This window comes from Austrofundulus limnaeus, unplaced genomic scaffold, assembly GCF_001266775.1.
Source record: "Austrofundulus limnaeus strain Quisiro unplaced genomic scaffold, Austrofundulus_limnaeus-1.0 Scaffold364, whole genome shotgun sequence".
NCBI lineage: Eukaryota > Metazoa > Chordata > Actinopteri > Cyprinodontiformes > Rivulidae > Austrofundulus > Austrofundulus limnaeus.
In genome coordinates this window covers 222497-235139 of record NW_013952766.1, presented here as the reverse complement: position 1 = coordinate 235139, position 12643 = coordinate 222497, and the positions used below count along the sequence as shown (strand labels likewise).

Here is a 12643-nt window from a genome sequence, read left to right as displayed (position 1 = left end):
GAACTACACCAACCGCATGGTGAGCAGTGATAATATGGGTTATGCTTCCTACCTGATGGAGGAGGAGAAGAACCGCGGACAGTTACCTGGACAGGTACGACAAGGCTGGCATTACATGATGGAATCATTTGATGGACAAACCTCTAAAATGAGATGTGGTAATTGTTTAAGCTAAGTTTAAGAAGTGTTTAAAAAATAATTTGTTCATGGATTCATGTTTCATTTAGGAGTCTATAAGAAAAAAATTCTAGTGTGCACAACTCAGTTTTCTTACAAAAAAGGGGAAAGAGTAAATGAGTGCCTGGTCCTGAAGAATCAAAAAAAATGGGATAATCAGCACTCCAAAAACATTTAGGAGTCAGACAGAAAAAAATTTTTTTTTAGTAATTTCAACATTTATCCCTTTGATAAAAATGATTTTACGTAGATTAAAACAGCATTCCTTCACTGTTTTTTTTTTTTTTATCAGGGAAGTTTTGTTTCCGGTTTTTCCTCCAGTAACCTGGGAGATGTCAGTCCAAACACTAAAGGACCTTATTGTTTGAACACAGGACTGCCTTGTGACTATGTGAACAGTTCCTGTCCTGTTGGAGGGGTAAATACACACACACATGCACACACACACATACACACACAGTCATCAATTTTTTTACGAGCTCAGAATATTATCTATCAGACTAAGGAGTGTAAAGCATTTGGACCTGGAGAAGACATGTTCGACAGCACAAGAATCATTGGACACAACATATACATGAAGGCCAAGGTACCTGTGTGTTTGCACCTGTTACCTGTCTGTTTGCACCTGTTACCTGTCTGTTTGCACCTGTTACCTGTCTGTCTGCCCCTGTTACCTATTTGTCTGCACCTGTTATCTGTCGGGTTGGTGTCACTAAGCAGAGAAATATGAGGAAATAAAAACTGACATAATTTGTAACACAGTTACTGGTTTAAGCGCATTGTGGGGACCCTGGTTTTTAACCTGTTTAATGGGGACACATTAAAAGTATGTCTTCATGTAGTTAAACTTTGTACTATTTCTGTTTTAGCTTGATGATTGTTATTGTCTGGATCTCAGTTTCAGAGGAAAATGTATTTTTTATATATAATCTTTGGAAAACATCTTTGTGTTTGTGCTGCTGCCCCCTGCAGGAACTCTATGCAGCTGCAGTTGAGGAAGTGACTGGTCCCGTTCAGTTTGCTCATCAGTGGGTCGACATGTCAAACGTGACTGTTCAGATCAACAACACACACAAGGTTAATAGACACACACAGAAACACATTCAAGTTTGTATTTCTATCTTTATTAGGGCATTATTTTAACTTAAATCCGTTTATGTAGCTTTAAATCTTTTCTTAAACCTAATCAATTATCAGCACAATCTTTCCAGTAGGCATGTACCTAACCCTATCCTATCCTCAAATTACATTTTTTAATTTTATTTTTTGTTTGTTTCAAGTTTTATTATCCTGATTTTGTGGTTCTGATTAATATGATAATAATAATTAATTCTACACTTTTTATTTGACATTTATCTTTATTCGATTGATTCTATTCTCACCTTTTTACTTTTTATATTTTTATTTATTTGTTTCTTATTATTCTCTGTTGGTCTTGTCATTTTTAAATTTTCAGCTTGTTCTGGTCAGCTACACTTTTTTAAAACTATAGTGATGTTATTTGTGTAACATATTTATTCCATATCTAATGAAGTTACCTATTATTATTATTATTATTTATTTTTAGTTATTATTATTACATTCTCAGTTTTCAATATACGGTATACAGATCTTGTATAGACCTTTAACTGTTATTTCTTGTAGCATGAACTTCAGTTTTTACAACTTGTACAGCCTGTTTGAGTTCATATTTCTGTGCTTAGGTCAGTACATGTAAACCTGCTCTGGGCCACAGTTTTGCAGCAGGAACTACAGACGGAGGAGGAGACCTGAACTTCACCCAGGGTGAAACTTCTGTCACTTTTCTGTTTCTTGTCATTCTGCTGTTTTGGTCTTTCACTTGTTAAGCTTGTTTGTGTTGATTTTTGTGAAGGGGCTGTGGAAGGGGACCCATTCTGGGATGGGATTAGAGATGCACTTTTGGGACCGCCGTCCAATGAGACAAAGAAATGTCACCATCCTAAACCAATTCTATTCAGCACAGGGGAGGTGAGGCAGAAGTTGGACACATCAAACCCTCCCAATCATTAAACATATCATTAAGTATCTTATTTCAAATTTTTTATTATTTAATTTAAACAAATACAAACAAGACAGCAAATGATGTGTAAATAGTTTTAGACCAGTTTTCCATGTGAATGTTGTTAATGTAATGGATGCTAACACATCCTATGTGTTAATTGTGTACAGATGAACTGGCCTCTGCCATGGCATCCTCAGATTGTTGATGTTCAGATCATCACCATCGGCTCTGTAGCGGTGATAGCTGTCCCTGGAGAAATGACGTAAATTCCTGCAGTGACACCAACAACAAGGCAGCTGTCTGTAGAATAACTACGTCCTGATTTTATTCTGTAAATCTGTTCCAACAGCACCATGTCCGGCAGGAGATTACGACAGGCTGTCAGAGAGGTGAGCAATGTCATGAAAACAAACAACTTTTGCAACATGTCACGTATTGTGTAGGCATGTGGTAATATCACATGTTATTACCATGTACCAGGAGTTGGAGTCTGAGGGAACCTTCAAGAACATAGAGGTGGTGATTGCTGGACTCAGTAACACCTATACTCACTACATAACCACCTATGAAGAGTACCAGGTATTCATGTAAAATCTAAGAAAACCTTGTAAAAAATATTAAAATGAAACATTATTTAAGTTTTCAATTTAAAAAGAAATGATTGGAAACATAAAAAATGTAAACAAATTGATGTTTGTGTTGTTTAGGTGCAGCGATATGAAGGAGCATCTACCATCTACGGTCCACATACGCTTACTGCCTACTTGCACAAATACCGGGGCTTAGCCAGAGCCATCGCTCAGGTGAGACTGAGGACTTATTTTACCCTGTAAGGTTATGAAAGTGATTCTTCCCATTAGATGGAGGCACAAATAAAGTTTAAAAACTTGTGAATTAACAAAAAACTCGAAGCACTCGGAGAGTGCAAACCTCCGCCAAGACCAATTTCCCCCATCCTGTAATAGAGTTACAAAGGGGCACACCAAAACTACAGTGCCACCTGCTGGACACTTTGAAACCCACGCCCTGTGAAAGCGTCACAGCTTTGCCGATGTCAGAGTGTTAAAAGAAAAAAAAATCCTGTATCCGCATCGTGATCTGGAACATCACCAAAATTTAAAGTTGTGTTCCTTGGCCCAGTACCCACATGTGGTAAAAATGTCATGACAATCCGTCCACAAGTTTTTGAGTAATTTTGTCCACAGACAGAACGACAGACGGACAGACAGACGGACAGACATACGCGACCGAAAACATTACCTCGCCCTTGGCGGAGGTAATAAGAAAAGAATTGATAAAAAAGTGTTTTGTCACATAACTAAAATAATTAAATTTGTACATTAAATTTATTGTGTTTTTGTAATTTCAGAACAAAGTGTTAGAGCTTCCTGCTGGACCTGAGCCTCCTTTCTTTACCAGCAATCTTTTTAATCTAATGGGTGCAGCTACTGTGGACAAAAAACCAGAAAACAGCAGCTTTGGAGACATCTTGGAGCAGGTTTACCCCATCTACAGACAAGTAAGGAACAGGTTGACACTGTCTACAGGGAGGTAGGGAACAGGTTTACTTCATTGGGTTATCAGAATCCACCCATTTGCTGATGACACCCTGCTGTTTATATTTAAGTTGATATGAATTTAACTGGTTTCATGTTTTTTTTCTCAGGGCGATGTTGTTTCTGTCACATTTGTAGCAGGAAACCCTCGACACTCTGGAGACATTGTGAGATTTTTTTATTATTCTTTGTGTATTTTGCTTTTAGTCGTTGTTTGTTGTCATTTAGTGGAGTCACTTTCTGTGTTTGTGTGCAGAGAGATAAAACATTTATCGCTGTGGAGATATATGACAACAGAACAGAAACTTGGGAGGTGGTCCACACTGATGCATCATGGGAGACCAGGTGGGTTAATCTGTAGACATGTTCTCTGCGACAAAGGGTGCAGTAAGGTTTTAAGTTTTATTCACACCAGAACAAAATATTTTGCTGATAAACTTATGACCAGGGTATCTTTGTTTTCTTAGTTTTACTTATCTAAATTGTAAAAAATAAAAATAAAAAAAGCTCCCCACCACGTTTCCCCACCAGAGAGGGCGCTCATGAGTAGGAAGTAATCTGCTTTTCTCCCACAAGATGGTCCAAATCTCATGTGAAGTCTCTGACTTTTGTGTTGGCGCCTCCTGGTGGACTATGTGTAAAATGCCAGAATTCATATGATGCTGCTACAGCTGATATATGTTTGTTGTCAAAATACCTTTTAGTACATATGTTGTTAAAATAAAATGAACAGTCCAATGATCATTTTACTGATATGTATAAAGACTGCAAAGGCTGAAAAATCTTGAAGTCTGTATGAAATTGGAGGTAGTTTGAGGATTAAATTTTTTATGCTTTTTAAGCTCAAAAAAGGGGGGGTCGTATTATACATGAGATCATATTATACATGAGATCGTATTATACATGAATAAATACGGTAAGTTGCAAGTTAAATATTTAGTTTGGAGTTAAATATTTAGTTTGGAGTTAAATACTTAATTTGTAAATTGAATATTTTATTTGGAACTATGACATTTATAAATGTATGAATAACATGGTGAAAATCTGACTTTGAAATAATAACCCCCTATTTTTTTCTTATGAAAGGCTAAATAAAGCAAAATATTGGTAATTTTTGACTGTGTAACTTTACAAACCAGCACCCCATAACAGAGTTTCAGACCATAGCAGCAGAACAACTAGATAAACTTTGTCTTAGTTAAACCTGCTCACAACAAAAACTTTGAAAATTAGCACTGATAACTTTAAAAACTGACAATCCAGGAAGTCCATCCCTCCAGCTGTCAGTGAGGTCTTTCTGTTTCACCAGGTTTCACTGGCTGAAAGGTTCTAATCGACAGAGTAATGCCACAGTTGAATGGTTCGTTCCTCCGTCGGCTCCCGCCGGCTCCTACAGGATCCGACACTTCGGACATTACAAACAGATGAAGGGCCTGCGGCCCGTCATCACGCCGTACGAAGGCTCGTCTGACGTCTTCAGAGTCACCGACAGCTTCTACCATCAGTGACATCAGAGGCAAACTGTGTCCACATCAGTGATTCAGAAATGGATCAACCTGCAGCTGAAACTGCAGATTTAAATAGAGGCACAAGTTCAGGGTTAGTCCTGGAAACTAATAAATACTCAGATATACATTTTTCACAGTTTTTTTTCCTTTAAATATTAGTGTCTACATTTGTTGTCCTAACGTTTTATCTTGGTAAGTTTTCCCTTCAGTTTTGTCAAACCCCTAAATACTCTGATCAAATCAAAACAACAAACTTGTTTTTGTACCAAAAATATTTATTTTCAACGTGTTTGTATAGAAATGTTTCAGGCAGACCAGGATTACAGATTACAGGAACAATAAATATCACAGCAGCAGGAAGAAGGTCACGTCAACAATGACTCAGCAGTTTAAGGAACCCGAAGACTTTTAGTCCAGTTGGACGCTGAGACATCAGGAGTACAGAAGACAAAGTCTTTGTTTTTATTCCACACAAAGAGGCTGATAAAACCTCATCCTGTCTCGTTTTAAAACCGTTAGATTCATGAGTGGAGATTTGCTCTTTTTTCTGATTTCTTTGAATTATTAAATCTATTTTTGAACAATATTTTTATATTTTAAAGCGACAGCTTGTAAAATGATTGTTTCCTTCAGAAAAAGAGGTAACATGTTTGTTTAAATGTCAGCTACATTTAAATCCCACTCTGATCAATAAAGGCACAAATGTCAAATAAAAACGTAAAAATATATAAATGTAAAAACTGTGACAATAAAGTAAAATAATCAACTGTAAAATAGCTCAACTAGCTTCATTTTTTTAGTTTGATGGAGCTTAAATTAAGTTAATTTAAATATTTTATTATTTTTAATATTTATAGTCTTATATCAGGGCAGTATTTGGTTTCTTCCTCTATATTTTTCTAGATTTATGTGTAATAAACCTTTATTTAAGCCATAAAAATAAAAGTTATTTTAGGAAGTTTTAGTTTTTTATTATAAGTAAAATAAAGAATCTCAACTTTTAACCCTCCAGAAATTTACAACTCATCAAAGTGCTTTCAGCTGGACTCAGACACGTCCAAAATGTCCAAACCCTGTCAAAGGTGGAAGGACTGTTTGTTCACAACATGACCAGGGTCAGATCCGGACCGGGCCTGCTCAGATTAAAAGGACCGACACGGAAACGACAAGACGCTGGTGAGCGTTTGGTCTGAGGGGGGGTAAGATCAGGTTGGACTGATGCTGAGGGCACAGACATGAGACACATGTCAAATACATGACTCAGCTTTAAGACAAACTTCAAACACAAAGGACACATTTTAACTCCGTCAGAAGTCTCAGACAGGCTGGACACCATATTCATTTTATAAACATGACAGAGACTCTTAGGACACGTGTTGGACTTATGGTGGACAAGTGCTGGACTCATGGTGGACACGTGTTGGACTCATGGTGGACACGTGTTGGACTCATGGTGGACACGTGTTGGACATGTCAGGCTGATTTCATTTACAACAAATGATGAAATGTGAAACTCCGGGTTTCAGCTTTGCTTTTTTGCAGAAGATGTGGTTCGGGGACAAACCAGACCGAGACACGCCAGAACTCTCTGATGGGATCATCTATAATCTTTGTCCTGAGAAGACATTGGGGTCCTCCAAGAGACACAAGGAGACAAATGTTTGAGTTTTCTCTGTGGACCTGTTAGTTCTGAAACCTAACGTTGGATAAGTGGAAAATAATGGATCAACGGACGGGACAGTTGGACAAATATCAAAGTTCATAATGGACACCTCAGACAGTTACAGGCCAGTTGGACATGTCCCAGACACATGTAAGATTCAGTTGGACATGTCTCAGACACATAAGATCCAGTTGGACATGCTTTAGACACATGTAAAATTTAGTTGGACATGTCTCAGACACATGTAAGATCCAGTTGGACATGTCTCAGACACATGTAAGATCCAGTGGGACACATGTTGGACATGTCTCAGACACATGTAAGATCCAGTGGGACATGTCTCAGACACATATAAAGTCCAGTTGGACATGTCTCAGACACATGTAAAATCTAGTTGCACATTTGTCAGACATGTCTCAGACATGTAAAATCCAGTTGGACTTATTTTAGTCACATATAAAAACACACAGGACAGGTGTCCAGGTCTTGTCCTACATTCTGGGCTCATGTGGTTTCAGTCAGCTGCAGGTTTTGTCTCCTCACAGGGTTTTGGTGGCGTCCTGTTTGCTGAGCAGGACCTCCAGCAGGCGGAGTTTTGCCTTCAGCTGTTTGTACTCCTGGTACTCGTCCTTCATGGGACTGCGGTCCTCCTTCTGGCAGATCCTGTCAGGGTCCAGGGTAAAGCCCGTCAGTAAAGCGTGAGGGACATGAAACCGTGTTAGGTGTCCCGCTGTACTCACCGTCCGGTCTGACGGTAAAACTCCTCCTCAAACTCCTTCAGAACTTTACGCCTGATCTTCTTCTCGGCTCTGGTGTCCCGCAGACACTCCAGCAGCTGAGACCTGGACCGAGGCGGGGGTGGGGGGCAGGGGGGACAACAGGTGTGTCAGAAGAAGAGCTCACCTGAAGAAGACCTGCAGATCTGCCAACTCACCTGGAAGCTTCGTGAAGGTTGGCGGTGGTGAGAGCGGCCTGCTGGCGGACGGCTTTCACTTCGTCTATCGGAGACACGAAGGCCGGGTCGCTGTCCCGGTCGCTGTCCTCCTCGCTGGCTGCCGACCAGGTCCCCCGGTGAGGAGGAGGAGGAGGAGGAGGAGGAGGAGAAGGACCCAGAGAGGAGCTCGGAGACTCTTCATCAGAACCGTCCTCTTCCTCCTGACAGGCAGGAACAGAGATTCTACTCCATGCTGGACTTTGGTTCAACGAAAGGGGATTCTGTGTGTGTGTGTGTGTGTGTGTGTGTGTGTGTGTGTGTGTGTGTGTGTGTGTGTGTGTGTGTGNGTGTGTGTGTGTGTGTGTGTGTGTGTGTGTGTGTGTGTGTGTGTGTGTGTGTGTGTGTGTGTGTGTGTCTCACTATAGTACAGATGGTGGGGCTGACACACAGTAAGCGTTTGATCATCTGGTACCGGTCATACAGAGGCTTCACCAGGTTCTTCTCCTGCTTTGTTCCCTGTCAATCAATCAATCAATCAATCAATCATAAACTTCATAAAAATCAGAAAAACGTTGAATCACTTTAACTTGTTTTATTAAAGGTGTAATAAAAGCTGCAGTGCCCCCTGCTGTCAGGAGAAGGAAGTCCAGCAACTAAACTAAAAAACTGAGTTAAAATATTTATTTTTTTCTGTCCAAATCTTTTCCCTGAAGTGAAGAAGATAAAATCAGAACATCTCTCAGAATTAAATAATTCAACTTTTTCACTTTTAAAATCATTTTTTAAGATCCTGGAGGCTTTATTATTTGTTATACTAGTAATAAATCTTACTTTATTGTTAAACAAATAAATGTTTATGAAATAAAGTCAAGTGTTTTTATCCCAAATACAAAAAGCTGAAATGTTTACCGGTCGGCCGTGAACGCTTTCGAAGTACAGCAGACATTTCTGCAGCGTGATCTTCTCCAGAACCATCTGGGCCTGAGTCATCTCCTGCACACACAGAAGGAACCAGAACTCAGTCAGAACCGGGGGGATGAGCCCGGCGGGACGTTTTTTTGTTTCAGCGCGGACCTTCATGTTGTCGGGGAGACCCAGAGACCTCCTCTTCTCTCTCAGACGCCTCAGCAGAGACTCCACCGTCTCCTCCAGGGACGGCTTGTGGTCCGACGACCCGATCTGGCCAGAACCGAACCTGCGGCGGGCGACACGAACACGGGCCAGTCAGAACAATAAGAGGTTTGGGTTCAGACGTGGTTCAGGATCAGGTTCTGATCTGTTTACCTGCAGACGTCTGAGGGTTCCGGTTCTTTGGACTCAAACACCGACTGTCGGAGTCTCAGCTCTGAAACACAGAAACCCTCTGAGCAGAATCTAAAAGATTTCATTAAATCTGATTTATCAGGTTTCTGTCTGAATGGTGAGGAAATGTTTCTACAGGTTCAGAACCTGCAGAACCTGTAGCCGTCATGTGTGGAATGGAATGATACTTGTTGATCTGTTCTTAGGTCAGGTTCTAAGATATTCAACTGACTCAATTTCAGAATCGTTTATTGTCATTCACACACAACATCAAGATGCAGTGCAGAACAAAATTTGCAGTTTAAACACACACACATGACAAACATGGGGGAACGAGTGTCCAGGGTCTTTCGCAACTTGGTGCGCTACCTTTGCAGTTTAGAATACACACACATAGGAAGGGTGAGTTAAAAAAAGAGCTTTGATCCTGTGTTTTAAACAGAAAACACACAAACATACGCTCAAAAACACTACTCTGTAAAACAGTGCAGACAGCTAAGGAGGGGAGAGGGGTGGGGGGTCAATGACTTCAGTTGTTTTACTCTTTCTTTTGGTTATCACCAGATTGGGATGTCTTATGACCAGGACAAGATCTAATGGCGTAATCACTCTTTTATTGTGATTTATCACTGTTATTTTTCTTTCTTTTGGCCTGGGAGTGACATCATGATCCGATCTGTATGTTGAAACAGTACCGTATTTTCTGGACTGTAAGTCACACTTTTCTCAAAGTTTGGCTGGTCCTGCGGTTTATACACCGGAGCGACTTATATAAATGTTTTTTTTCTCTTCATGATGCATTTTTTGACTGATTTATCCCGATTGACTTGAACCAAGGAGTAAACATTACAGTCTTCAGCCATGAGATTGCACATAAGCTTGTGAATCGCCTGGATCAGGGCTATTCAACTAAACTGCTCCGGGGGCCACAGTTACTGCAGGTCAACAGGTGAGGGGCCGAACATCCAGTAATTAAAGTTATTATGTAAATAAACCAAGTATTACAAAGATCTGTTACATTTGAAAGAGTTTATTTTGCTGCATTTACCGGTAATCATGATTACAACATGCAGAACCCTATAAAATAATTAAACAATATCAAAAACAAAAATAACACATTATGCCTCTTATTTACACAAATAATATTGGCATCTCTGACTTGCCAAATTTTTAAAACAATACTTTTTTCACTTTCTTAGTTTTATCTTCAATTGCTTGTAGTTTTAACTGTGTTGGATGTTCATAGAAACCATAACCCTAACCGTTTTTACCAGCTTCTAGCCAAGATTCTTACATTTCTGTAGATACCAAACATGTCTATGTCTAGCTAAAAGAACTTGGAGTAATTATAGTAGAAAACCAGGGCTTTGGGCTTAAGAGATGAATGAACCAATTGGCAGACCAAACTTTGCCCGTGGGCCTCCAGTTGAACAGCCCTGGCCTACATCAACAAGTATCATTCCATTACAACTTGTCTCTGTAGTTTAAAGAAAAACAGAAAACATGTTTGCTTTGACTCAAACACAAACAGAATCCTCCAAGTGCTGAAAAAGATCCACGGAGAAAACAGAACCACAGGTTTGGGTTTACCTTTCAGCTGTTTTCGTGCTTTGGCCAGTTCACTCATGACTCTCAGCATCTCTGGGTTGGAATATTTATCGTTGTGAGACGGCTGCGAGACCAAAACAGAGACAGACGGAAAGTTTCATTTCTCTCTAAATAACTTAGATTATATGAGTTCATTATCAATACTTAATTAAACATTAACTTCAAATCTCAACCTAACAGTTCACACATGTCAGCGTATTGACTTCAGCCTTTTTAAGTTTTCAGTTCAGTAATTAACAACAGAGAAATGTCTCACAGCAGACTCTGTGGGATCAGGCTAATTTCTGGAGCATTTGAAGAAAAATAAAGCTGATGTTGTAATGAAACCTGTAACATTTATTTTTATTACCCAAACAGCAGAATATCTAATTTATTGTAATAATATTAATAAAATATCTAAATTAATCAGTAAATCTGCAGCCTGTCAACTTTAAAAACAATCAAAACCAACGAGGACCAAAGTCGACCGCAGGAGGACCAGATCAGGTCTTACCTTGTACTTCATGTCCTGCTCGAACTGATCCTCAAACCTGCGGACTCTCCTCTTCAGGTTCTGGATCTGTTTGGTCAGGAACGAGATGGAGGGGGGAAACTCGTCTTCTGATCCCTCAGTCCTGTCCCCCAGACCCCGACACCTCAACAAAAACACAATAAATATCAGATCCTGTGACCCAGACCCCAACAAGGCTGGACAAAGATCAGATCCTGTCCAGTTCAAGTTGAGGAGAACTCATCAGTGAGGGTCTCAGACGGTCTCAAGACCAGATTTCTTGACGTCAAACCTCTCCACTCCACCATCACTCAGCTGAAAGCCTCTGGAGACAAAACCCTTCAAGAGTTTCCTTTAATGGGTCAGTTTTAAATACATCGAGACCGAAACCTTAATCTTGATTTTGTTCTTACAGAATTCACTTTTAAATATTATCTGACATGGATGAACTCATATTCACCGTCTCACAAGCAGAGATTCTGATTTTTGGTTGTTTACACCAGTAAACAGCAAGAACAACAACAACAGGAAGTAGAGTGGGGCAGAAAAATGATAAACTGGGTCACAAAAACGTGGACCCTTTACCTCAGGCATCGGTCTAAAAATAGAAGGAACTGAAGGATGGATTATGTAATATGCATTAATACAGAAACACATGGAGGTCAGACTGAAACCAGGGCAGGAACTTTAAGACCACATTTCATCCCATATCCCCTGAAACCACTTGAGGCAGGATGCTTGTAAGAACTGAAAGATTGAAATAATGCTTTGTTTACAACAAGAAACCAGAAGAACCAAAACTACAGTCCCTCTAACAAGACCCAATGATCCCAGTAAGTACCTAGACCCACTGATACCAGGTACTAGACCCAGAGATCCCGGTAACTAAACAAAGCAATCCCGGTAACTGACTCAACAGTCCCAATAAACAGACCAATGATCCCAGTAAGTGACTCAACGATCCCAATAAACAGACCCAATTATTTGAGTAAACAGATGTAATGATCCCAGTACCTAGCACCCAACGATCCCAGTAACTAAACCAGGCAATCCCAGTAAGTGACTCAATGGGCCTCATGCAAGAACATGTTCGTATTCTTATCCTAAATTTCTCTTACTTTTGTTCGTACAAAGGGTTCGTACGAACATGTCACGTCAGATTCAACAAACGCTTCTATCTTCAGGAAAAGTGTGTAAATGAGCTGCGTAAATTCACCTGTTCTATCCAGCTGCTCGTGCACGAGAGAGGAGATTAGCATAATTACCACCCCAAAAACACCATATAAGGCTGTGTTTCCTGCCCCAGATATCAGGAAGTGTCCATTCATGAAAAATGAATGGACACTCGAATATAGGTCCATTCACATTTCCTATATAGGAAA

General features: G+C 39.9%; 2 protein-coding genes across 2 annotated transcripts in view; one reads left to right on the top strand and one right to left on the bottom strand.

The window, feature by feature from the left end:
• LOC106528220 (neutral ceramidase-like) overlaps window positions 1-5394 on the top strand; it is a gene marked incomplete at its 5' end in the record, with an annotated part of 6321 nt that extends 927 nt beyond the window's left edge. The window contains 14 exon segments of the mRNA XM_014023335.1: window positions 6-94; window positions 470-595; window positions 677-763; window positions 1150-1254; window positions 1881-1962; window positions 2051-2166; window positions 2368-2462; window positions 2550-2589; window positions 2681-2779; window positions 2908-3003; window positions 3570-3719; window positions 3867-3923; window positions 4013-4101; window positions 5066-5394. Coding sequence (XP_013878789.1) covers window positions 6-94; window positions 470-595; window positions 677-763; window positions 1150-1254; window positions 1881-1962; window positions 2051-2166; window positions 2368-2462; window positions 2550-2589; window positions 2681-2779; window positions 2908-3003; window positions 3570-3719; window positions 3867-3923; window positions 4013-4101; window positions 5066-5264 — 1430 coding nt within the window.
• An 826-nt stretch (window positions 5395-6220) lies between these two features.
• LOC106528218 (protein FAM13C) overlaps window positions 6221-12643 on the bottom strand; it is a 9856-nt gene continuing 3433 nt past the window's right edge. The window contains exons 3-11 of the mRNA XM_014023334.1: window positions 11265-11406; window positions 10754-10835; window positions 9146-9206; window positions 8936-9056; window positions 8771-8854; window positions 8282-8377; window positions 7862-8082; window positions 7668-7769; window positions 6221-7590 (exon numbers count right to left, since the gene is read on the bottom strand). Of these exons, the coding sequence (XP_013878788.1) occupies window positions 7467-7590; window positions 7668-7769; window positions 7862-8082; window positions 8282-8377; window positions 8771-8854; window positions 8936-9056; window positions 9146-9206; window positions 10754-10835; window positions 11265-11406 (1033 nt within the window). The 3' untranslated portion in view covers window positions 6221-7466. The remainder of the gene's footprint in view (window positions 7591-7667; window positions 7770-7861; window positions 8083-8281; window positions 8378-8770; window positions 8855-8935; window positions 9057-9145; window positions 9207-10753; window positions 10836-11264; window positions 11407-12643) is intronic.